General features: G+C 37.6%; 1 protein-coding gene across 6 annotated transcripts in view; it reads left to right on the forward strand.

Moving 5' to 3' along the window:
- The first annotated feature begins 310 nt into the window (after positions 1–310).
- RIC1 (RIC1 homolog, RAB6A GEF complex partner 1) overlaps positions 311–25,841 on the forward strand; it is a 164,366-nt gene continuing 138,835 nt past the window's right edge. For all 6 annotated transcript variants that reach the window (XR_009702088.1, XM_061200396.1, XM_061200400.1 and 3 more), the window contains exon 1: positions 311–603. Coding sequence is in view for 5 of the 6 variants with exons in the window: in XM_061200396.1 (XP_061056379.1) it covers positions 460–603 (144 nt within the window). In the remaining variant the exon portion in view is untranslated. The remainder of the gene's footprint in view (positions 604–25,841) is intronic.

Here is a 25,841-nt window from a genome sequence, read left to right on the forward strand (position 1 = left end):
ATTGAAGTGAAGCCCAAAGCGAAGTTTCAGAAAGCAGAGGGAGGGGGAGGGGAGAAGTCTCCAGTACGCGCGCGCGCGCAGCAGTCCTCCCTGCCAGACACACGCGGCGCGGCGTGGTGACGCCAGGGCGGCCCGAGGAAGGGGCGGGGCGGGGCGGGGGCGGGCCTTTCCAGCTTTTCCAGCTTCTCGAGCTCCTCCCGCCCCCTGCCGGTCCCGACTCTCCCTCCCCCTCCCTTCCCCACACTGGGCCCCGTCTGCGCGGGGGTGCCTTCGTCGCTTAGCTTTGCGTCGGCCCGGCCCGGCCCGGCCAACGGGCAAATGCCCTGAGCTGCCACCGCCGCCGCCGCCGACTCGGCCGGTGGCGGTGTGGGAGACGGGCGTCCGGCCCCGGGCCGCTGAGTGTGACGGACGGGGCCGGGGGCCGCCGGGCGCCGCGGCGTCGGCGGCTCCGCGCGGACCATGTATTTCCTGAGCGGCTGGCCCAAGAGGCTGCTCTGCCCTCTGGGGAGCCCGGCCGAGGCGCCTTTCCACGTTCAGTCCGACCCCCAGAGGACTTTCTTCGCCGTGCTGGCCCCGGCCCGCCTCAGCATCTGGTACAGCCGAGTAAGTAGATCCGCCCGCCGTCTCTGGCCTCTCCCTCCCCGGCGTCCCGGCATCGTCTCGCCCCCAACTTCCACCCAGAGTCTGGGACCCCTGCCCCTTCGCGCCGGACCCACTCGTCTTCGCCGTCGGCGTCCTTGTTCCACCTACTCGGCCGCACGAACCCCCGGGTCCTAACACGTCCTCCGGCCAGGGCTCCAGGGTGGATGTCGTCGCTGCTGCCCCAAATCCCAGCGCCTCCCTGCATTGGACCGACGGCCGCGCACAGTGCGGACCCCACGCGCTCCCTCGGCAGAGCCCAGACTTTCCCTCCTCTCCCTTCCCCCATTCGCTGAGGAACAAATTTGTTTAAACTTTCCGCAATTAGGAATCTGGCCGCTGTATTGTTCGTAGCCCTTCCTTGCCCTAAAGGCCATTGTTTTGAAGTTAGGGAAAGCCTGTTGGGCTTTACCCAGTGTCAGACTTTACATGCTGTGATAACTTATTTCTAGCAACTACAGCCAGAGTTATTTTTTACTAAAGTTCTGATAATTCAACTCCTCGCCTCACCCCCAACATCTCCTTTCCACTTTGAGGCCAGTTCTTTTTTCTGCTGCTCTTGCACTCTTCTGTAGAGAATTGTAGGGGGTTAGTAGGAGCGGAAGTAGAGCTCAAATCTGTTAGCGCTGCTCCTGGTATTCACACCTGGAAGTAATAAGATTTGGGAAGAGCGTGAACCGGTGTTCTGTTTTTGCTTTGTGTGAATCTTGCTTTTTTATTTATCTTGTATCTAATTACTGAGTAGATAACTTCAAAAATAAGTGGTGGATAGGATACTCCTTATTTTCCGTGACGGTTCTGTTTATAAAAGCAACAAAACAGAGTATAAAAATGCCCCCCCGAAGGCAGTACTAATCGATGTCAGAGTTAAGTTGTTCTCTTTTCAAAGCTAATTTTACCAAGTGGAAATAGGTCGTGACCTTAGCTTTGTTAGATCTGTGTGAAATACTGGCTTTAGTTAAATTAGTTAAAACTGTCACATCTGTGTATCTGACCATTTGAATGCCTGTAAGGCCCTCGACTACCCTCACACACAGCCCTGGTAAAAGTGATGATGAGATTTAGATATTTCTGGTATCTCTTTTATATGACTATCATAGTTAGTGTTTAAATCAGACTGTTTGCCATTAAGTTTTAGCTGATTTAATTTTTAAATATATATCAGAACAAAATAGGCTGTTATAAAACAGCAGTGTGACTCTTCTGTCTGGTGCTTGATTGCATTTTTTGAATGTATGTATTGCATATCATTTGGTTCTTAAATGAGATACTAATTCATTTACATCGTGTATGCCAATTGAATAATATTTTGTTTGGTTATATATAACTATTATATTTAAAGCATATAAAGAAAAAAATAATTAGAACTTGAATTTTAAATTGCCTTCTGAATTTAGTACATAATTTCACTCTAATTTAACAAATTGTTTGTAAAGCCTAAAATTTAACTTTCCTTATCTCTATAAAGGGCAGACCTAACTTAATTTTAGGCGGCACTAAACTTAATTTGAAGGAGGAATAGACCAGAAGCCTGTAGGCTACTATTCCTCTGTATAAGAAACAAAAATGTGCCTTGACTTTCTTAGGGATATGGTGAATAGTAAGAATATCAGATTTTTTTGCTTTTGGACTTAGATACTAAATAAATCAAAGGCAGTCCTGGAATGTAAAACTACTCATACTCCTTTCCTTCAGATTCCCACCGTGCACACCGATAGCTACTTCCTACCGAAGTGCTGGGGCCACTACCATTAAGATCCACTGTGCAAAAAGTTAGTTTGTACAGAATCTGTGGGTTCAGAAGTATGTGAAATGAGATGCAGGAATACCTTAGAGGAGGCTCCATGGTACTGTAGGTTTACGAATGGTTAACTTTGATGTCTGGCATCACTGTCACTTTAAAGATCAAGTATTGGACCAGATGAATTTAAGGTCTTTAACTGGGTGAATGGGGGAACAGGTGCCAGACCCCAGTTTTTATTTTGATTTTTAAATTTCTAAACTTAAATTTATTTTAACTTACATAATTTAGGTCAACAGACTTCTTTTAGAAGTGAAAACACCTCTAGCTAAATTGAGTAACTATCAGTTATTTCTATATAATTTAGAGTGAATTGGTTTAAAATGTTTGCGTGAGAACATGAAAGCTTTGATTTTGGAGACATTGTATATGCAAGTAATTTTACAGAATAAAGTGAATTTTGAAGATCTGAAGAAGGGTTTTATGGAGTTTGAGGTCTTAAAAGCAGCTTGAGGGCATTTGGAGACAGGGAGAAACATGCTCAAAGAGATGAGAGGATATAACACGATTTGCTTACTTGAAATTTTGTTAGGGCTCTCTTAGTAAGTTAAACTCACTTAGGAGGAATGCATTTTTAAAAAGAAAAAACTATCCGTGTGGGAGGATCGCGCATTTGATAGTCTAGCTGTATTTTTAAAAATTAATTTATTTATTTTTGTCTGGGTCTTTGTTGCTGCCCCTGGGCTTTCTCTAGTTGCGGCCCGCGGGGGCTAGTCTTCCTTGTGGTGCGCGGGCTTCTCATTGCGGTGGCTTCTCTTGTTGCAGAGCACGGGCTCTAGGCACTCAGGCTTAAGTAGTTGCAGCATGCGGGCCCAGTAGTTGTGGCTCACGGGCTGTAGAGCGCAGGCTCAGTAGTTGTGGCGCACGGGCTTAGTTGCTCCGCTGCATGTGGGATCTTCCCGGACCAGGGATTGAACCCATATACCCTGCATTGGCAGGCGGATTCTTAACCACTGAGCCACGGGGGTAGCCCTAGCTGTTTTGTTTTGTTTTGTTTTTTAATGTCTAAAAGAATTGCTGTCTGGAAAATGTTGATTAGACATGAGACAATGGAAACATTAAAATAAAATCTCTAAGGATAACTTGTGTACATTTTATGGGTCTTCTAATGAGCTTATATGTGTCAATACCTCAAATAGCTACTATTGTAGACTCTTAAGTAGCTATTTGGAATCCCAGTGTTATGGAATCATCTCTTCAAAATTCTTTCCTGACTCCAAGTTTGAGAAATGTTGTGTAGTGTTTTTCAGATGTGTTAATAAACAAAAGAGTTTCTGTAGATGCTCATTTTGCTTTTTGATTTCATTTTTAGTGTGAGGATGTGACTTGTTTTCATTGTAACATGTTGATGTAAATTGCTTTCTCTACTTTGTGATTCTACTTAGGAGTTTTAAAAACTACTTGAGCTTACAACAGGGATCATCCATATATTTTGGAACCCAAAAAAGGGGACTCATAAAAGGTTTGGTATGTATGTTAGATTGGGGTGCTAGAAGTGGGACTTACTTGATGGAGCAGTTGACGATGTATTTCTGCCAAGGGTATTGTAAAAGGACTAGTTTCAGCTTTGAGGATGAAGCTGCTGTTTAAAGCACATTATGATTTATGATTGACATGGGTGTTGTGTGAGATGAATTGTGTTTTGTACTGTATCAGAGAGCCTAGAATTATTCCTTTAATATACTGCTTAACTGTGAGTACTAAAAGTCTACATATGTGAACCACAAAATGATACCTTAGAATGCTCTAATTCTATATTAGTCTTATCTCAGTTTTCAGGTCGTTGATTATTTCAAATATATGAACACCTCCTGTGAAAAAGGTAGTATAAATAGGCAGTATATGAAAGGGATTAAGGGGCACATTGTATGAAAAAAAACATTCTATCCAAAGATATTAGTGTGTTAATATAAATGAAAATTTTGTGAGTTATCACTACTAATAAGAAGCTGAAATAGATAAATAATTACTGGCCTTATGAAATAAATTGTCTTTGAGTAACCCTGAATAGAAACTTATCCTCTTGTTGCTGTATACTAATAACGGAAAACAATGAGATAGATGTTCAAAGAATCAGGTGTATGGTTAACTGTGTGACCTTAGGAAGGTAACTTAATTTGTATTGTACCTATATTTTTCCAGCTCTCCTATTTCTCACCTTTTCAACCCTATTCTGTTAATGCCTCCAAAGAGCCTTCTTTATAAACTCACTGGTTGGAAGTCATTTAGGGTTCACTGTTGGTTAAAGAATGAAGTTCAGACTCCTTAGTTTGATACCAGAGACACTCCCCTCTTGGAATGATCTCTTGCCCCATCTCTGCCTATCAGAATATTATTCAAACTTTAGCTACTGTTGAAATCCTGCTCTGTGAGTCATTCTTTATTTACTGTAATTAGAAGTGTTCATTTTTTTTGATGAACTACTGTTTGTACTGTAGTTTTGCACACATGCTTTATTTATCCAACTAGATTGTAAGTTTCTGGAGTGCAGAAGTGGTCTTATTTATTTATTTAATTGAAGTGTAATTGAGTTACAACATTGTGTTATTTTAGAAGTGATCTTATTTTGTATCATCCATAATGCTTTGCACAAAGCACATGCTTAATACGTATTTAAAATAAATTAATGAATTTAGGATATCTGTCCTATGCGTAGCACAGAATTTTTTCAAGTTTTAGTAATTGGAAGATTTTTAAATGTTGACATGTAACTTAAAAAAATGTAATACTAAATTACAACTTAAAATCAGAAAAATTTGATTAGAGAGGTTATATAAGTGAAGGTGAGTTAAATACTTTATTACACACAGTCCAAATTGTATTAGAAAAGTGGTACATGTTATTCACAATAGCCAAGATGTGGAAGTAACCTAAGTATCTGTCAATGGATGAATGGATAAAGGAGATGTGGTACATATACACAGTGGAATATTATTCAGCCATGAGAAAGAAGGACATCTTAAACCATTTGCGGCGACATGGCAGGACCTTGAGGGCATTATGCTAAGTGGAATAAGTCAAGAGACAATTCATGTATGATATCATTTACATATATTGAATCTGAAAAAGCTGAATGCATAGAAACATTCTAGAATGGTGGGTACGAGGGGCTGGGGAGGGTGGAAAGGGGGAGATGTTGGTCCAAGAGCATAGACTTCCAGCTGTAAGATGAGTAAATTCATGTACAGCATGGTGATTATGGTTGATAATACTGTATTATATACTTGAAAGTTGCTTAGATGAGAGTAGATTTTCAATGTGTTCACTACAAAAAAGAAATGGTAATTATGTGACATGATGCAATTGTTAGCTAAGACTATGGTGGTAATCATTTTGCAATATATAAGTATATCAAATCAACATGTACATCTTAAACTTATACAGTGTTATATGTCAGTCATAGCTCATTAAAGCTGGGGGAAAAAGTGGTACATGATAAAGGGTCCTTCTTTAATTATTAGATAATCTGCTGTTTGCCAAAACTTAAACTACTGTGCAGTATTACAGCTAGTTGAACTGCTGGTTCCTAGTATGTGTTTATATTGATGTGATCTATGGAAAAAGAAGGTCACACACACAAAAGAAGCAGAATAAGAACATTAAAGACATTTTGCTTATCTTCAGGTGCTTGTGAATTATCGAAGTGATCCATTTTACTCGTGAACATTCATTCTGAGTTTACTGTGGACTGTGTGCTTTACAACATGGGAATCAAAGTTTCCTGAATTTAGGTTCTTAACATACCTCACTCATGATTTTTGCCCTGTCCTTATAGTACCTATCCAATCTAACTTTTAGACTTGAAGTTCTCTTTCAAAATAAATTAATTTATATCTTTATTACAAATGGAAAACTAGCACCACTTGTATGAATAGAGGGTTACTGCATGAGGGAATACAATGAAAAGAATGTTATGAAAATCTAGTTTCCTGCCAAAGGCTCTTACCTTTTTCTTTAAAACGGCAGTTTGCAGATTACATGAGAGGTGTTTAGAAGTAAACTAGCCCCTCAAGCAGATTTCCTCACCTAAATCAAAAGGATTGAAGAATTGAAAAAATTTATTTTCTCACGTATGATTAAATATTTAATAGTGTTTATATGTTACCTAAAATAGTATAGAAAGTATTGCCTTAAAGCATTCCATTTACTGCTAAATAAAGCATTTATTATGCAGTTTATCAGGTTAGAAAAAATAAATTTACAATTTAAGCATTTTAAAATGTTCTAGAATTCAGACTTGCCACAGAGTGAGACAATTGCTTAATTTTCTTCTTTTTTTTTTTTAAATTGACCAGCAAACATCAATTGTTTGAGATCAAGGTATCTTACTTTTAAGTTCATTATAATTGCTTTGCTTTGAGTTGCTATCACAAACCTGTCTCCCCAAGTGATTGCCTTATTTCAGTCATAAATCATACCTAAATTTACATATGAAATTTTGGATATTATTATAAATATACAGTAGAATTTGCTGTGGTTTAATTTTCAAACAGCTTTATTGAGGTGTATAAAATACATCTATTGCAAGTGTACAGTGATTTTTAGTAAATGAATAGCGTTGTGCAATCATCATTACAGTCTAGTTTTAGAACATTGATAGCAACCTCAAAAGTATTATGCCCATTTGCAGTCAACCTCTGCTCCCACTCCAGCCCCAGGAAATCATTGGCTGGCTTTTTGTCCCTTTGGATTTGGCGGTACTCCTTTTTATTGCTGAATATTATTCCATTATATGGATATACCATATTTTTTTTAGTCCATTCACCAGTTGATGGGTAGTTCGATTGTTTCTAATTTCGGACCATTATGAATAATGCTACTGTAGACATCTGTGTGTACTTTTTTGTGTGAGAGATTATATATTATCATTTCTCTTGGGGAGATACCTAAGAATGGAAGTGCTAGGTCGTATGGTAAGTTTGTGTTTAGCTTTTTAGGAAACTGCCAAAATGTTCAAAGTAGCTGTCACATTTTACATCCGCACCAGCAGTGTATGAAGGTTTCTGTTTCTCCACATCCTGTTAACACTTGTTGTCAAGCTTCTGTCAGTTTTCTTTATTATAGCCATTTAGTGGGTTTGTAGTGGTAATCTCATTGTAGCTTTAATTTGTATATTCCTAATGACTAAACATGTTTAACATCTTTTCATGTGTTTATTAGCCATTTGTATACCTTATTTGGTGAAATATCTATTCAAATCCTTTGCCCCCTTTTTTTTAAATTGGAGTGTTTGTCCCATTGAGTTGTAAGAGTTCTTTATATATTCTAGATAAAAATTCTTTATCAGATATATGACTTGCATATATTTTATCAGTCTTAGATTTGTCTTTTCGGTTTCTTTATGTGACCTTTTGAAGAACAAAAGTTTAGTTTTGATGAAGTCTGGATTATCATTTCTTTCTTTTATGAATCATGCTTTTTGTGTTTTATCTAAGGAACCTTTGGCTGGTCCAAGGTCACAGACATGTTCTGTATTTTCTTTTGTAAGTTTTATCATCTGAACTCTTATACATAGGTCTGTCACATGTTTTGAGTTGATTTTTATGCATGGTTTGAGGTAAAGGTCTAAGTTCAGTTTCTTTTTTACATATAGATCCAGTTGTTTTAGCATTATTTGTTGGAAAGACTCTTTTCACTATTGAATTGCATTGGCACCTTTGTCAAAAATCAGTTGACCATAAATGTAAGGGTTTATTTCTGTATTTTCTGTTCTATTCTGTTAATCAATATGTCTGTCATCAGGCAGACATCACACTATAGCTTTTATGGCAAGGTGGTGAAAGTCCTACTTTTTGTTTTCAAAATTATTTTGCTATTCTAGATCCTTTGCATTTCTATATCAATTTTTAAGATCATCTTGTCAATTTCTACCAAAAAAAGAAAAAAGAAAAACCTTGCTGGGATTTTCAGGAAATGGCACTAAATCAGACACTCATAAACATGAGTGTTTCTCCATTTATTTAGTTTGTAAAAAGTTTCTGTTGTTAATTGGCTATACTCCAATATAAAATAAACAGTTTCTGTTGGCAGTATTTTTTCGTTTTCAGTGTACAGGTCTCTCACTTTTGTTAAACTTATTTCTAAGTATCTTATTTATCTGTTATGATGCTGTTTTGAATGTAATTTCATTTTCAGATTGTTACTGGTATATAGATGTAAAATTGATTTTTGTATATTGTTCTGCAGCCTTGCCAAAGCTTGTTTACTTCAGTAGTTTTTTTTGTAGTTAGAACTAATAAATTCAGCAAAGTTACAGGACATAAAATCAAGACGCAAAATTCAGTTGCATTTTTATACAAAAACAATGAGCATCCAGAAATGAAATTAAGAAAAAAGTTCCATTTACAGTAACATCAAAAAGAATAAAATACAGGGTGTGGGGGGAGTTTGGGATTAACATATACATGCTACTATGTATAAAATAGATAAAAAACAAGGATCTACTCTGTAGCAAAGGGAACTATATTCAATGTCTTGTAATAACCTATAATGGAAAAGAATCTGAAAAAAAAAGTGTGTGTGTGTATCTGATATAACTGAGTCACTTTTCTGTATACCTGAAGCTAACACAACATTGTCAATTAACTAAAAACGGTTAATTTAAAAAATGGTTGTTGGGGGAAAAAAAGTAAAATACTTAGGATTAAACTTAACTAAGGAGGCGGAAGACATAGGCTAACAACTACAAAACATTGCTGAAAGAAAGAAGATGCAAATAAGTGGAAAGACATCTCATCTTTACGGGTTGGAAGACAATATTGTTAAGATGCCAGTAGTACCCAAAGCAGTCTACAGATTCAGTGCAATCCCAACAGTGTATTTTTGCAGAAATATGAAAATCACTCTAAAATTGATACAGAATCACAAGGGACTCCCCACATCAGTCTAGTTAAAATTTTATCAATTTTTTAGATCTTTACAGAGAACCAGCGTTTGGTTTTACTGATCTTAGTCTATTAATTTTCTGTTTTCTATTTTATTGATTTCTGCATTGAATTTTCTTAAAAAATTATTTTCTTCAGCTTGCTTTGGGTTTAATTTGTATAAAGCAAATTAAAAGTAAAGTAAATTTTGCTAGGTTGAAAACAGGTTATTAATTAGAGTCATTTCTTTTTTTAAAATAGGCATTTTAAGCTCTAAGTTTTCTTCTAAGTACTGTATTAGCTGTATTCCGTAACTTTTTTCTTTTTTTTGAGCAGTTTCAGGTTTACAGTAAAATTGAGAGGTACATAGATTTCCCATATCCCCCCCCTTTACACATGCACAGCCTCCCCCATTATCAACATCAGTCATCAGAATGGTACATTTTTTTTTAAACCAAGGATAAACCTACATTGACACATCGTACTTACCCAAAGTTCATAGTTTACCTAAGAGTTTACTCTTCGTATGTGTGTTCAGTGTGGTTGGACAGATGTCTGATGACACATATCCATCGTAATATCATACAGAGTATTTTTCCTGCCTAAAAATTCTCTGTGTTCTGCGCATTCATCGCCTGCCCTACCGTAACTTTGATACGTTACAATTTTGTTTTCATTTAGTTCAGTTTTTAAAATTTAACCAATTTCTTTGAATCATGGATTATTTAGAAGTGTTATGGTTTAATTTCTAAATATTTGAGGATTTCCCAGATTCTTTCTGTTATTGATTTCTAGCGTAATTCCATTGTGGTTGGGGAATATGTATTTTGGGTGATTTTATTCTTTTAAGGTTATTAAGACTTGTTTTATGGGTTAACATATGGTTTGTGTAAGTGAATGTTCAGTATGCACTTGTAAAGAATGTGTTCTGCTGTTGGTAGAGTGTTCTCTAAATATTAGGTTAAATTGGTTGACATGGTTGTTAAGTGTTCTGTAGCCTTGCTAATGTTAAGTCTAGTTCTATCAATTATTGAAAGTGAAGATTGAAGGCTCCAACTCTGTTGTTGAATTGCCGGTTTCTTCTTTGAGTTCTGTCAGTTTTTGCTTCATGTGTTTTTGGGCTGTGTTGTTAGATTTGTATACATTTATAATTGTTTTATCTTCCCTTTGTATCAACTGATTTATCATTATGAAATTCCCTCTCTCTACTAATGTTCTCTTTCTTGAAGTGTATTTTGTTTTGCCTTAACATTGCCACTACAGTTCTCTTAATATTACCACTTGTGTGACATACCTTTTTCCACCCTTTTACTTTCAAACTGCTTATGTCCTTCAGTCTCAACTGTGTCTTGTATAGATATCATATACTTAGATCTTGCTTTTTTGCTGTTGTTTCAAAAATCCAGTCTGATAATTCCTGCGTTTTGATTGGAGTGTTTAGTCCGTTCACATATAATGTGATTACTGATGTGGTTGGATTTACATTAGCTATTTTGCTATTTCTTTTCTACACCTCACATGTTTTTTGTTTACCCGTTATTCCTTTAATTGCTTTGATTTCTTAATCATACTTTTTGAGTTATTTTATTAATGGTTGCTCTAGCAATTAAAAAATGAATCTTATTACAGTATACTTCAAGTTAATACTGAATTAATTCCAGTAAAATATAGCAAATTTTTCATCCCTTCTTTTTACTTTTATGTTTTTAAAGTGATGAAATGTACATAAAATTTACTGTTTTGATAATTTTTAAATATACAGTTCTGTGACGTTAAGTGCATTCACATTTGTGCAACCATCACCACCATCCATTTTCAGAACTTTTTTCATCTTCCCATATTGAAACTCCCTTCCTGGTAAACAGTAACTCCCCATTTCCCCCTCCTCCCAGCCCCTGACAACCACTATTTTACTTTCTTTCCTTATGAATTTCACTAGTGTGGAAACACAATATTTGACCTTAAGTGATAGACTTAATTCACTTAGAATGTCTTCAGGGTTCTTCCATGTTATAGCGTGTACCAAAATTTGCTTAAGGCTGAATAATATTTCATTGTAGGTGTGTATTATAGTTTGTTTATCCATTTATATGTTGATGGACACTTGGGTTGCATCCACTCTTTGGGTTGCTTTCACTTACTGTGAGTAGTCCTGCTGTGAACATTAGTGTGCAAATAAATATCTGTTTGCGTCCCTACTTTTGATTTTTTTGTGTATATACCCCGAAGTGGAATCGCTGGATCATATGGTAGTTCTGTGTTTAATTTTTTGAGATATTGCTTTTTTTTTTTTGATTGCCATACTGTTTTTCACAGTAGCTGCACCATTTTACATTCCCATCAGCAATATACAGGGGTTTCGATTTTCCCGCATCTGTGCCAACACTTTCTCTTTTTTGTTTGTTTTTTGATTATAGCCATCCTGAAACGTGCAAAGTGGTATCTCATTGTGTTTTTTTTTTTTTTAACATTTTTATTGGAGTATAATTGCTTTACAATGTTGTGTTTCTGCTGTATAATTAAGTGAATCAGCTATATGCATATGTATATCCTCATATCCCCTCCCTCTTGCATCTCCATCCCACCCTCCTTTTCCCACTCCTCTAAGTGGTTGCATGGCACCCAGCTGATCTCCCTGTTCCAAGCAGCTGCTTCCCACTAGCTGTCTGTTTTACATTTGGTAGTGTATATATGTCAGTGTTACTCTCTCACTTCGTCCCAGCTTACCCTTCCCTCTCCCTGTGTCCTCAAGTCCATTCTCCACGTCTTTGTCTTTATTCCTGTCCTACACCTAGGTTCATCAGAACCATTTTTTTTTAGATTCTATATACATGTGGTAGCATGCAGTATTTGTTTTTCTCTTTCTGATTTACTTCACTCTGTATGACAGACTCTAGGTCCATCCACCTCACTACAAATAACTCAATTTCATTTCTTTTTATGGCTGAGTAATATTCCATTGTATATATGCACCACATCTTCTTTATCCATTCATCTGTTGATGGACACTTAGGTTGCTTCCAAGTCCTGGTTATTGTAAATAGTGCTGCTATGAACATTGTGGTACATGACTCTTTTTGAATTATGGTTTTCTCAGGGTATATGCCCAGTAGTAGGATTGCTAGGTCGTATGGTAGTTCTATTTTTAGTTTTTTAAGGAATCTCCATACTGTTCTCCATAGTGGCTGTATCAATTTCCATTCCCACCAACAGTGCAAGAGGGTTCCCTTTTCTCCACATCCTCTTCAGCATTTATTGTTTGTAGATTTTTTGATAATGGCCATTCTGACCTGTGTGAGGTGATACCTCATTGTAGTTTTGATTCGCATTTCTCTAATGATTAGTGATGTTGAGCATCTTTTCATGTGTTTGTTGGCAATCTGTATATCTTCTTTGGAGAAATGTCTGTTTAGGTCTTCTGCCCATTTTTGGATTGGGTTGTTTGTTTTTTTGATACTGAGCTGATGAGCTGCTTCTATATTTTGGAGATTAATCCTTTGTCAGTTGCTTTGTTTGCAAATATTCTCTCCCATTCTGAGGGTTGTCTTTTCGTCTTGTTTATGGTTTCCTTTGCTGTGCAAAAGCTTTTAAGTTTCATTAGGTCCCATTTGTTTATTTGTGTTTTTATTTCCATTTCTCTAGGAGGTGGGTCAAAAAGGATCTTCCTGTGATTGATGTCATAGAGTGTTCTGCCTGTGTTTTCCTCTAAGAGTTTTAGAGTGTCTGGCCTTACATTTATGTCTTTAACCCATTTTGAGGTTATTTTTGTGTATGGTGTTGGGAAGAGTTCTAGTTTCATTCTTTTACATGTAGCTGTCCAGTTTTCCCGGCACCACTTATTGAAGAGGCTGTCTTTTCTCCATTGTATACTCTTGCCTCCTTTATCAAAGGTGACCATATGTGTGTGGGTTTATCTTTGGGCTTTCTAATCTGTTCCATTGATCTATATTTGTGTTTTTGTGTCAGTACCATACTGCCTTCATTACTGTAGGTTTGTAGTATAGTCTGAAGTCCGGGAGCCTGATTCCTCCAGCTCCGTTTTTCTTTCTCAAGATTGCTTTGGCTGTTCGGGGTCTTTTGTGTTTCCATACAAATTGTTAAATATTTTGTTCTAGTTTTGTGAAAAATGCCATTGGTAGTTTGATAGGGATTGCATTGAATCTGTAGATTGCTTTGGGTAGTATAGTCATTTTTACAATGTTGATTATTCCAATCCAAGAACATGGTATATCTATCTATCTGTTTTTATTGTCTTTAATGTTTTTCATCAGTGTTATAGTTTTCTCCATACACGTTTTTTGTTTCCTTAGGTAGCTTTATTCTTAAGTATTTTATTCTTTCTGTTGTAGTGGTAAATGGGAGTGTTTCCTTAATTTCTCTTTCAAATTTTTCATTGTTAGTGTATAGGAATGCAAGAGATTTCTGTGCATTAATTTGGTATCCTTCTACTCTACCAAATTCATTGATTAGCTTTAGTAGTTTTCTGGTAGCATATTTAGGATTCTCTATGTATAGTATCATGTCATCTGCAAACAGTGGCTGTTTTACTTTTTTTCTGATTTTATTGGATTTCTTTTATTTCTTTTTCTTCTCTGATTGCTGTGGCTAAACTTCCAAAACTATGTTGAATCATAGTGGTGAGAGTGGGCAACCTTGTGTCGTTCCTGATCTTAGAGGAAATGGTTTCAGTTTTTCACCGTTGAGAAGGATGTTGGCTGTGGGTTTGTCATATATGGCCTTTATTATGTTGAGGTAGGTTCCCTCTGTGCCTACTTTGTGGAGAGTTTTTATCATAAATGGGTTTTGAATTTTGTCTAAAGCTTTTTCAGCATCTATTGAGATGATCATATGGTTTTTCTCCTTCAATTCATTAATAAGGTGTATCACATTGATTGATTTGTGTATATTGAAGAATTCTTGCATTCCTGGGATAAACCCCACTTGATCATGGTGTATGATCCTTTTAATGTGTTGTTGGATTCTGTTTGCTAGTATTTTGTTGAGGGTTTTTGCATCTATGTTCATCAGTGATACCGGCCTGTAGTTTTCTTTTTTTGTGACATCTTTGTGTGGTTTTGGTATCAGGGTGATCGTGGCCTCGTAGAATCAGTTTGGGAGTGTTCTTCCCTCTGCTATATTTTGGAAGAGTTTGAGAAGGATAGGTGTTAGCTCTTCTCTAAATGTTTGATAGAATTCACCTGTGAAGCTGTCTGGTCCTGGGCTTTTGTTTGTTGGAAGATTTTAAATCACAGTTTCAATTGCAGTGCTTGTGATTGGTCTGTTCATATTTTCTATTTCTTTCTCGTTCAGTCTCAGGAAGTTGTGCTTTTCTAAGAATTTGTCCATTTCTTCCAGGTTGCCCATTTTATTGTCATATAGTTGCTTGTAGTAATCTCTCATGATTCTTTGTATTTCTACAGTGTCAGTTGTTACGTCTCCTTTTTCATTTCTAATTTTGTTGGTTTGAGTCTTTTCCCATTTTTTCTTGATGAATCTGGTTAATGGTTTGTCAATTTTGTTTATCTTCTCAAAGAACCAGCTTTTAGTTTTATTGATCTTTGCTGTCGTTTCTTTCATTTGTTTTTTATTTATTTCTGATCTGATCTTTATGATTTTTTTTTTGTGCTAACTTTGGGGTTTTTTTGTTCTTCTTTCTCTAATTGCTTTAGGTGTAAGGTTAGGTTGTTTATTTGAGATTTTTCTTGTTTCTTGAGGTAAGATTGTATTGCTATAAACTTCCCTCTTAGAAATGTTTTTGCTGCATCCCATAGGTTTTGGGTCATTGTGTTTTCATTGTCATTTGTTTCTAGGTATTTTTTGATTTCCTCTTTGATTTTTTTAGTGATCTCTTGGTTATTTAGTAGTGTATTGTTTAGTCTCCATGTGTTTGTATTTTTTATAGTTGTTTTTCCTGGAATTGATATCTAGCTTCATAGCATTGTGGTTGGGAAAGATGCTTGATATGATTTCAATTTTCTTAAATTTACCAAGGCTTGATTTGTGACCCAAGATATGATTTATCCTGGAAAATGTCTCATGAGTACTTGAGACTTGTATACTGTTGTTTTGGGATGGAATGTCCTATAAGTATCAATTGAGTCCATGTGGTCTAATGTATCATTTAAAGCTTCTGTGTCCTTATTTATTTTCATTTTGGATGATCTGTCCGTTGGTGAAAGTGAGGTGTTAAAGTCCCCTACTATTATTGTGTTGCTGTTGATTTCCTCTCTTATGGCTGTCAGCATTTGCGTTATGTATTGAGGAGCTCCTGTGTTGGGTGCGTATATATTTGCAATTGTTGTATCTTTTTCTTGGATTGATCCTTTAATCATTATGTAGTGTTCTTCTTTGTGTTTTATAATAGTCTTTATTTTAAAGTCTATTTTGTTGGATATGTTGCTACTCCAGCTTTCTTTTGATTTCCATTTGCATGGAATATCTTTTTCCATCCCCTCACTTTCAGTCTGTATGTGTCCCTAGGTCTGAAGTGGGTCTCTTGTAGACAGCATATATATGGGTCTTGTTTTTGTATCCATTCAGCCAGTCTTTGTCTTTTGGTTGGAGTAATTAATCCATTTACATTTAAGGAAATTATCAATATGTATGTTCCTATTACCATTTTCTTCATTGTTTTGAGTTTTTTATTGTAGGTCTTTTCCTTCTCTTGTGTTTCCTGCCTAGAGAAGTTTCTTTAGCATTTGTTGTAAAGCTGGTTTGGTGGTGCTGAATTCTCTTAGCTTTTGCTTGTCTGTAAAGGTTTTTTTTTTTCTTAAGTTATTTTAATTAATTAATTTATTTATTTTTGGCTGCGTTGTGTCTTCGTTGCTGCGCGCAGGCTTTCTCTAGTTGCGGTGAGCGGGGGCTACTCTTCGTTGCTCTGCCCGGGCTTCTCATTGCGGTGGCTTCTCTTGTTGCAGAGCACGGGCTCCAGGCGCACGGGCTTCAGCAGTTGTGGCTCGTGGGCTCTAGAGCGCAGGTTCAGTAGTTGTGGCGCACGGGCTTAGTTGCTCCGCGGCATGTGGGATCTTCCCGGACCAGGGCTTGAACCCGTGTCCCCTGCATTGGCAGGCGGATTCTCAGCCACTGCACCACCAGGGAAGCCCTCTGTAAAGGTTTTAATTGCTCTGTCGAATGTGAATGAGATCCTTGCTGGGTAGAGTAATCTTGGTTGTAGTTTTTTTCTTTTTACCACTGTAAATATGTCCTGCCACTTCCTTCTAGCTTGCAGAGTTTCTGCTGAAAGATCAGCTGTTGACCTTATGGGGATTCCCTTGTATGTTATTTGTTGCTTTTTTCTTGCAGTTTTTAATATTTTTTCTTTGTATTTAATTTTTGATAGTTTGATACATGTCTCAGCGTGTTTCTCTTTGGGTTTATCCTGTATGGGATTCTCTGCACTTCCTGGATTTGATTATTTCCTTTCCCATGTTAGGGAAGTTTTCAACTATAATCTCTTCACACATTTTCTCAGACCCTTTTTTTTTCTCTTTTTCTTCGGGGACCCCTATAATTCGAATGTTGGTGCGTTTAATATCCCAGAGGTCTCTGAGACTCTCCTCAATTCTTTTCATTCTTTTTTCTTTATTCTCCCTAGCAGTTATTTCCACCATTTTATCTTCTAGGTTACTTGTCCTTTCTTTTGTCTCAGTTATTCTGCTATTGATTCTTTCTAGAATATTTTTAATTTCAGTAATTGTGTTGTTCATCACTGTTTGTTTGCTCTTTAGTTCTTTTAGATCCTTGTTAAATGTTTTTTGTATTTTCTTCATTCTGTTTCTGAGATTTTGGATCATCTTTACTAACATTACTCTGAATTCTTTTTCAGGTAGGTTCCCTATCTTCATTTATTTGGTCTTGTAGGTTTTTACCTTGCTCCTTCGTCTGTAACATTTTTTTTTGTCATTTCATTTTTCTTTTTTTTTGATGGGTGGTACTGTATTCTTGTCTTACTGGTTGTTTGGCCTGAGACGTCCAGCACTGGAGTTTGCAGGCAGTTGGATAGAGCCTTGCTGTTGAGATGAGTACCTCTGGGAGGGCTCACTCCGATTGATATTCCTTGGGGTCTGAGGTTCTCTGTTAGTCCAGCGTTTTGGACTTGGAGCTCCCACCGCAGGAGCTTGGGCCCGACCTCTGGCCTGGGAACCAAGGTCCTGCAAGCTTTGTGGCATGGTGTAAAAAAAAAAAAGAAAGAAAAAAAAGAAAAGAGCAGTACAATACCAAAGAATAAAAAATAAATAAAATTAGAAAGATAAAAAATATATTAGGAAAAATTGAACTATAATTGAAACAACTGCAATAAGGTAAAATAAAGCTACAACAGGAAAAAGAACGGAAAAAAAATGGGAGGTGGGAGAAGCCAAAAGGAGAGAACAATAACAAAGTATAATGAATAAAATAAAATTAGAAAAATGAATGATTTATTAGGAAAAATAAGAATAGAAAAGAATCAACAACAGTGAACCAACAAGATAAAACAGAACCCCAATCTAAAAGAAGAAAAAGAAAAAAAAAAATGCCTTGGCTATAGGGACGGAGTTTAGGCGGGGGTGGAACTTAGGCAGGGGAGGGGTTTAGGATGGGGTGGGACCTAGGCGGGTGGGTTGTGACATTTGAGTGTGGGACAGGGCCTCTGCTTAGGACCTGTGTGGAAGGGAAGAACCAGCCTTCCACGAAAGAAGGGCCTCTGGAGTGTGGAGTTCCAGTGTTTAGAAGTAGGGCCCTGAGTGAGGGTGTGTGGGTGGGGTTTAGGCCCAGCGTGTTGGAGGGGGTCTCTGAGTGTAGTGGTAGGGCCCTGGGTGGGGGTGTAGTGGCAGGGTTTGTGTTCTGCGCAGCAGGAGGGAGTCTCCCGAGGGCAGAGGATTAGGCCCGGGAGCCCAACAGGCTCCCCAGTGCCTAAGTGGGCAGGAAAGCACTGGCCATGTTCCCTTTTGTTCTTTTGCGCCCCTCCCCTACCATCTCCCCCAGGGTCTCCCCCATCGCCGCTGGACCCCTAACAGTGGGTGGGTCCCTCTGGGTGTAGGAACTCCTCCCCTCCCCTCCCCCAGCTACCCCTCACGGTTGCTGGTCCCGGAGGTCTGGCCTTTGTTTTTGCTCCCCTTCCCTCTCTCCCACACCCTCAGGACCCGCACGGCTGGAGGGGACCTAGGTGGGCAGAGGATCAGGCCTGGGATCTCAGCAGGTTCCTGGGGGCCCACGTGGGCAGGGGAAACCTGGCCACACTCCCTTTTGATCCTCTGCCCCCAGCGGTTCCCCTTTTCCCCCTTTGGGCATGGGAACCCTTCCCCTCCCCCAGCCACCCCTCAGGGGTGCCAGTCCTGTCTCGCCTCCACTTCTCCTTCCCCTTCACCCCCCCCCACACCCCACGTCCTACCCAGTCGCTGGGGGTTCCTCCCGTCCCCTTAGGTGTCCGTGGTCCCCCACCAGTGCCTGGTAGGTGCCCTAGTTGTGAGGAGACACAAATTCTGCGTTCTCCTAGTACACTGTCTTGACTCTGTCCTCCTCATTGTGGTTTTGATTTGCATCTCTAATGACAAGTGATGTTGAGTACCTTTTAATGTATTTATTGGCTGTTCATGTACCTCTTTTGGAGAAACATCTGTTCCAATTCTTTGCCTGTTTTAAAATCGTGTAATTTTTTTTTTTGTTGTTGAGCTGTAGGAGTTCTGTATGTACAGTTGACCCTTGAACATTACGGGTTTGACCTGCATGGATCCACTTATATGTGAACGTTTTTCAGTAGTAGATACTATAGTACTACATTCTTTGTGGTTGCTTGAATTCTCAGATGTGGAGCTGCAGTTATGGAGGGCCAACTGTTAAGTTATACTCAGATTTTTGACAGATGGTCAATTCCTGCATTGCAAGGGTCAACTGTATTTTGAATATCAATTTCTTATCATATATATGATTTGTAAATGTTTTCTCCCATTATGTGGGCTGCCATTGTACTCTGTTGATAGTGTCCTTTGATGTCCAAAAGCTTTTACTTTTGATGAAGTCCAACTTAACTAGTTTTTCTTTTGTTGCCTGTGCTTTTGGTGTCATATGCAAGAAACCATTGCAAATCCAAAGTCATGAAGTTTTTGCACTTTGTTGTTGTTTTTTTTTAAATTATTTTATTTTAGGCTGTGTTGGGTCTTCGTTGCTGCACGTGGGCTTTCTGTAGTTGCGGAGAGTGGGGGCTACTCTTCATTGCAGTGCGCGGGCTTCTCATTGCAGTGGCTTCTCTTGTTGCGGAGCACGGGCTCTAGGCGTGGGGGCTTCAGTAGTTGCGGCACGCGGGTTTAGTTGTTCTGTGGCATGTGGGATCTTCCTGGATCAGGGCTCGAACCCGTGTCCCCTGCATTGGCAGACAGATTCTTAACCACTGTGACACTAGGGAAGCCCCACCTTTTGTTTTTCTTCTAAGAATTTTATAATTTTAGCTTATATTTAGGAATGTGATCCATTTTGAGTTGATTTTTGTATGTGGTGTGAGATAAGGATCAAATTTTATTTTTTTCCATGTGGGTATTCATGTTTCCTGGTGCGGTTTGTTAAACACTGTCCTTTTCCCCCACTGAATGGTTTTGGCACCCTTGTTGAAAATCGTTTAGCCACATATATGAGCGTTTATTCCTGGGCTCTGTTGTATTCTGTTGTGTATGTCAGTCCTTATGCCAGTGTGGTACTATTTTGATTACCATAGCTTTGTAGTAAGTTTTGAAATCAGAAAGTGTGACACCTTCAACTTTCTTCTTTTTCAAGATTGTTTTGGCTGTTTGGGGTCCCTTGAGATTCCATATTTTAGGATGAATTTTCATATTTTTGCAAAAAACTGGTGTTGTGATTTTGATAGGGCCTGCATTGAATCTGTACATTGGTTTGGGTAGTACTGACATCTTAACATTATTTTTTAACCCATGAGCGTGAGGTGTCTTTTTATTTATATGCATCTTCTTTATTTCAGCAACATTTTTTAGATTTCAGCATACATGTCTTTCACTTCCTTGGTTAAGCTTAATTCTAAGTATTTTATTCTTTTCTATATTTACTTATTTGTTTTCTATATATTCTTTTTATTTTCCACTATAAATGGAGTGATTTTCTTAATTTTATTTTTAGATGTTCATTACATAGAAATGGAATTGATTTTTGTCTGTTGATATTGCATCCTGCAACTGTGCTAAATGGTTAATCAATTCTAACAGTTTTATGTGGAATCTATAGGGTTTTCTACATGAAAGATCATGTTTTCAGAGAACAGAGATAATTCTGCTTCTCTTCTAGTTTGGATGCCTTTTATTTCATATTCTTGCTAGTTGCCCTGGCCAGGACTTACAGTACTGTTTTGAAGGGAAGTAGTGAAAGTGAACATCCTTGTCTTATTCCTGACCTCAGGGAAAATGTTTTCAGTTTTTTACCATCAAGTATGATGTTGACTAATTTTTTTATGTATTGGTTTTACTACATTGAGGTAGTTCCCTCTATTCCTAATTTGTTGAGTGTTTTTGTCATGAAAGGGTGTTGAGTTTTGTCAAATGCTTTTTTACTGAGATGGTCATGTGGTGTTTTTCTTTCATTCTGTTAATGTGGTGTACTACATTGATTTTTCTTGTGTTGAACCATCCTTGCATTCCAGGAATAAATCTCACTGGTTTATAATTCTTTTCATACTGCTGTTAAATTTGGTTGGTTAGTATCTTGTTGATGATTTTTGCATATGTATTCCTCAGGGATATTGACCTGTAGTTTTCTTTTCTTGTGAGTCTTTGTCTGGCTTTAGTATCAGGGTAGCCCTGATCCAGGAAGATCCCACATGCCACAGAACAGCTAAACCCGCATGCCACAACTACTGAAGCCTGCATGCCTGGGCTCATAGGATGAGTTACTAAGTGGTCCTGTTTCAGTTTTTTGAAAGAGTTTGAGGAGAATTGGTGTTTATTTCAATTGTTTGATAGAATTCACCAGTGAAGCCGTATGGACTTTTCTTTCTTTGATTATGGATTTAATCTTATAAGTTTATTCAGATTTTCTATTTCTTCAACATTCAGTTGTGGAATTTGTTCGTTTTATCTAAGTTTTCTGATTGGTCAGGATACAGTTCAGAGTACTCTCTTATAATCATTTTTATTTTTGTAAAATCAGTAGTAATGTTTCCCCTTTCACTTCTGAGTTCAGTTATTTGAGTCTTTTTTTCCTTAGTCAGTCTACTTAAAGGTTTCTCAGTTTTGTTGATCTTTTAGAGGAACTAACTCCTGGTTTCTTTGATTTTTCTTTGTTTTGCTCTTTTTCACTTTATTTCTGTCTGCTCTAATCTTTATTATTTCATTCTTTCTTCTAGGTTTGGGTTAATTCATTCATCATGTATTTCCATAAGATGTAAAGTAACGTTGGTTTGAGATCTTTTCCTTTTAATGTAAGCATTTAGTTGTAAGTTTCCCACTTTGCACTGCTTTTGTTGCATCCCATGTGTTATAGTGTGTTGTGTTTTCATTTTCATTTGTCTCAGGATATTTTCTGATTTCCTTTGTGATTTTTTTTTTTTTCCTTTTCCATGGGTTGTTTAAGAGTGGGTTAATTTCCATGTTTGTGAGTTTTTTGTTTTTCCTTTTGCTGTTGATCTTTACTTTCATTCCATTGTGATCAGAAAAATTACTTTGGATTGTTTCAGTCTTTTAAAGTTTATTGAGACTTGTTTTGTGGCCTAACCTATAATCTGTCTTGGAGAATATTCCATGTGCATTTGACAAAAATGTGTGTTTTTCTGTCATTGTATGGAGTGATCTGTGTATTTCTTTTAAGTCAAATTAGTCTGTAGTGATGTTCAAATTCTCTATTTTCTTTTTGATTTTTTTTGTCTGGTTCTGTTCTCAGGTGCTTTCTTTGAGGTATTATTTTCACGTATGTTATATGTTATAAACCCAATAGTGCAGTGTATTTTATTTTTAAGTTATTGTTTTATAAAGGCTGATATACTTTAGAGAAATTAGAAGGAGGAAAGATAAAAATACATTTATTCAGTCTTTTACCTTTATTCATTTACCATATCTTGTGCTCTATGTTTCTTCCTTTGGATTTGAGTTACCATCTTTTTCAGTAGTCCCCCAAATTACCCCCGGTTCAGTGATTTGCTAGGAAGACTCACAGTACACAGCATATAGTCACGTTCATGACTGTGGTTTATTACAACGAAAGGATACAAAGCAAATTTGTCAAAGGGAAAAAGTTTAGTGGGCAAAATCTGGAGGAACCAGCTGCAAGCTTCAAATAGTCCTCTTTCTGTGCAGTCATATAGGATGTGCTTATTTTCTTCATTAAATTGTGACGACATTTGTGCAATGTTGAATACCAGGGAAGTTTGTTATAGACCTAGTCCCCAAGGTTTTTACTGGGGACTTTCTGCCCAGCACATACCGAATTTCACATTTTCTGAAAGAAAACAGGTGTTTCAGCATAAGCCATTTGATTTGTATAAACAGTTTAGGTATAGTCAGCCACTCTAATTAGTTTTGGAATGGTGGGAACCCTCCCAAAATCCAAGTTCCCAGATGCCAGCTCAGGACCAACCTTGCAGGCAGGCGTTTTTTTTGTTTGTTTGTTTGGTTTTTTTAGTAGAGCAGTCTTAGGCCTGTTAACTCTTTTCTGCATACCTTTTGATGTCCTTTCCTTTTTTCCTGAAGGATTTCTTTTAGTATTTCTCATAAGGCAGGTTCGATAAGAACAAATATTTTAATCTCTGTTTATCTGGGAATGTCTTTGTTTATAGTTCCAAAAGATAGTTTTGCTGGATATAGAATTCATGGTTGATAGTTTTTCTGTTTCAGCATTTAAATATGTCCTTTCAGTGTCTTCTTGGTCTCCATTGTTTCTGACAAGAAGTCAGCCATTAATTGTATTTTTGTTGTCTTGTGTGCGATCACTTGTTTTACCTATATTCTTTTAATATTTTCTTTTTGTTGAGTTTAAGTAGTTTTGTGTATGATGTATGTGTGCATGTGTTTATCCCACTGGAATTTTGTCAAGCATTCTGAATCTGGGGCTTAATGTCTATCATAAAACTTGGGACGTTTGCAGTCATTATTTATTCAAATATTTTTTTATCCCATGTACTATCTCCTGGAACTTCCCATTATACATGCATTGGTGCACTTGATGTCTTAGGGGTCTCTGAGGCTCTCTTCACTTTAGTCTTTCTTTTCTGTGTTTTAGATTGCTTAATTTTATTGAACTGTTTTCATGTTTTTTGATCTGCCATCTCAAATCTGCCACTGAGTCTGTGTAATGTTTTCATTTTAGTTACTGTATTGGGTTGGCCAAAAAGTTTGTTCGGATTTTTCCATAAGATGTTATGGAAAAACCTGAATGAACTTTTTGACCAACCCAGTACTTCTAAACTGTAGAATTTCTAGAATTGGTTCTGTTTTATTGATTTTACTTTTTTTTCAAGATTCCCCACTTGTTTAGGTGTCATCATATTTTTTTTTTTCATTATTTAAACATACTTTCCTTTATTCTTTTAATATGTTTTTCATGACTGATTTGAATTATTTGCCTGCCATTCTGGGCCCGCTTACAGGTAGTTTCTTTTTCCTTCAGTCTGGGTCACTCATTGTATATTTTCAAACTTTTTTTGTTGATGATTGGACATTTTGGATAATTTATTATAGTAACTCTAGAGTCTGTTTTTATTGTTTTTTGTTTTGTTTGTTTCCTGAGGGTCATTGCTGCTGATACTTGTTTTAGTATTGTTTTTTAGTAAGTTTCCTGGACTTAATCTGCAAAATTTATCTTCCCTGCAATGTGCAGCCACTGACTAATGTCTCTGCTTATTTTTTCTTATTTTTATTTTTACCATGGCTCTCTAGGGGTTGTCTCTATGTCTGCACAGTGAGTGTTTAGATGTTCAAACATCTTGAGCCAGTAAGGCATTTGTTCTCTGTTGATTGTGGGATGATGTGTGGGTTTGGGAGTGCAGGCAAAGTTCAGGATGTTTTAATGTCTGCCCCAGCTTTTACTTCCTGCCAGGCCTTTCTGGAACTTCCTTGCAAACAGCTTCCCAGTGAGCTAGTGATGTGTGGGGAGCTTGGCCTTTCAGTGCTCTTGGCTTTGCATGTACACAGCCTCTCTGACAGACAGGGTTGAGTGGAGAGCTTGGGTGCTTCAGTGTTTTTCCTTTTTATAAGTCTGCCTCCCATTGAACCAAGGATGTGTGGCAAGCTTATGTGTTCCCTCTTTGACTCTCTGGTTTCCAGGATTTTCCTGTTAAATTTCTTGCTGGTTGAGGGATGTGCTGCTTGCCCAAAGCAGGTCTGCAAACTCTCGCTAGCAACACTGTTAGCTTTTTCTGTTTGTTTTCTAAGAATTTGCCACTTTAACAGTGCTGCAGGCTGTATTGCACTCTGCTCCATGTCAAGGCAGCCTACCTTTAGCAGCAAAGCTGCTGGTTTTTCACCCACAGCCCCACCCTGGTGGCACTACTGCCTACCAGGCTTTGGTGAGGGGATGGAAACAGTCCTGGCAAGAACATCATTTATTGTCACTGTTCTTATCTGAGGTTCAGAAGTTTCCCATGCATAAAATGTTCTTAATTTGTATGCCATCATTTTTCAAATACAGTACAGTTGATCCTTGAATAACACAAGGGTTAGGGGCCCTGACCCTCTGTGTGGTCAAAAATCTGCATATAACTTTACAGTCAGCCCTCTGTATCCATGTTTCCGTGTCCATGGGTTCAGCCGACCACAGATTGAGACGTACTGTAGTACGTATTTACTGAATAAAATCTGCATATGAGTAGACCTGTGCCATTCAGAGCTGTGTTGATCAAGGGTCAACTGTATTTGAAATGTTTGTTTTGACAGTTTTGTTCAGTTTTATGGTTGTTTTTTGGGGGAGAGGATTTGCCAGTCTCTTTACTCTCTCATTGTTGGAAGTCCTTGTGATTTAACTTTCGCTAGGCAATTTTATGTTTCCCTAAGTCTTAATGGGGTAAAACTGAGCAAATTGGCTCTTTGTGTCATAATTCTCAGTCATTAGAAGAAATAATTCCTTAATTTTTCTCTTCAAGCACATGTAATTGTTGATGTAATTGCTGCTTTCTTCTTAAAGCAAGACTGAGCTGTTTTGAGTGTGTGTGTGTGTGTGTGTGTGTGTGTGTGTGAGTGAAGTGGTAGGAAGAGAATATGTTTGAAGCTTGGTTATTTACAGTACAGTATTCAGTAGCTTTGGGGTCTCATTTGTCTTACGTTACCATTATTGTTATCACTTTCATTAAAAACCAGATCCACTACCATCAGCTCTGCTGCCATCATCAGTATCACTTGTTTTTGAAGCAGAAGGGTGATAGAATTTTTGTTCATTTTTTTTCGCTGTCAGTCACATGAAATATAAATCCCACTGACCTTAAAACTAAAAATCTACAGGAGAACAAATATAAACTAACAAGTATTGAGTGCATATTGTATGTCAGTCTCTATTTAAGTTTATTATGTATATTATTTCATGAAATCCTTACAGTAATTTTGGGAGATTGGTCTTAGTTCTGTTTTCCAGATAGG

The sequence above is a fragment of the Eubalaena glacialis genome, chromosome 9 (assembly GCF_028564815.1).
Source record: "Eubalaena glacialis isolate mEubGla1 chromosome 9, mEubGla1.1.hap2.+ XY, whole genome shotgun sequence".
In the NCBI taxonomy this organism is placed as follows: domain Eukaryota; kingdom Metazoa; phylum Chordata; class Mammalia; order Artiodactyla; family Balaenidae; genus Eubalaena; species Eubalaena glacialis.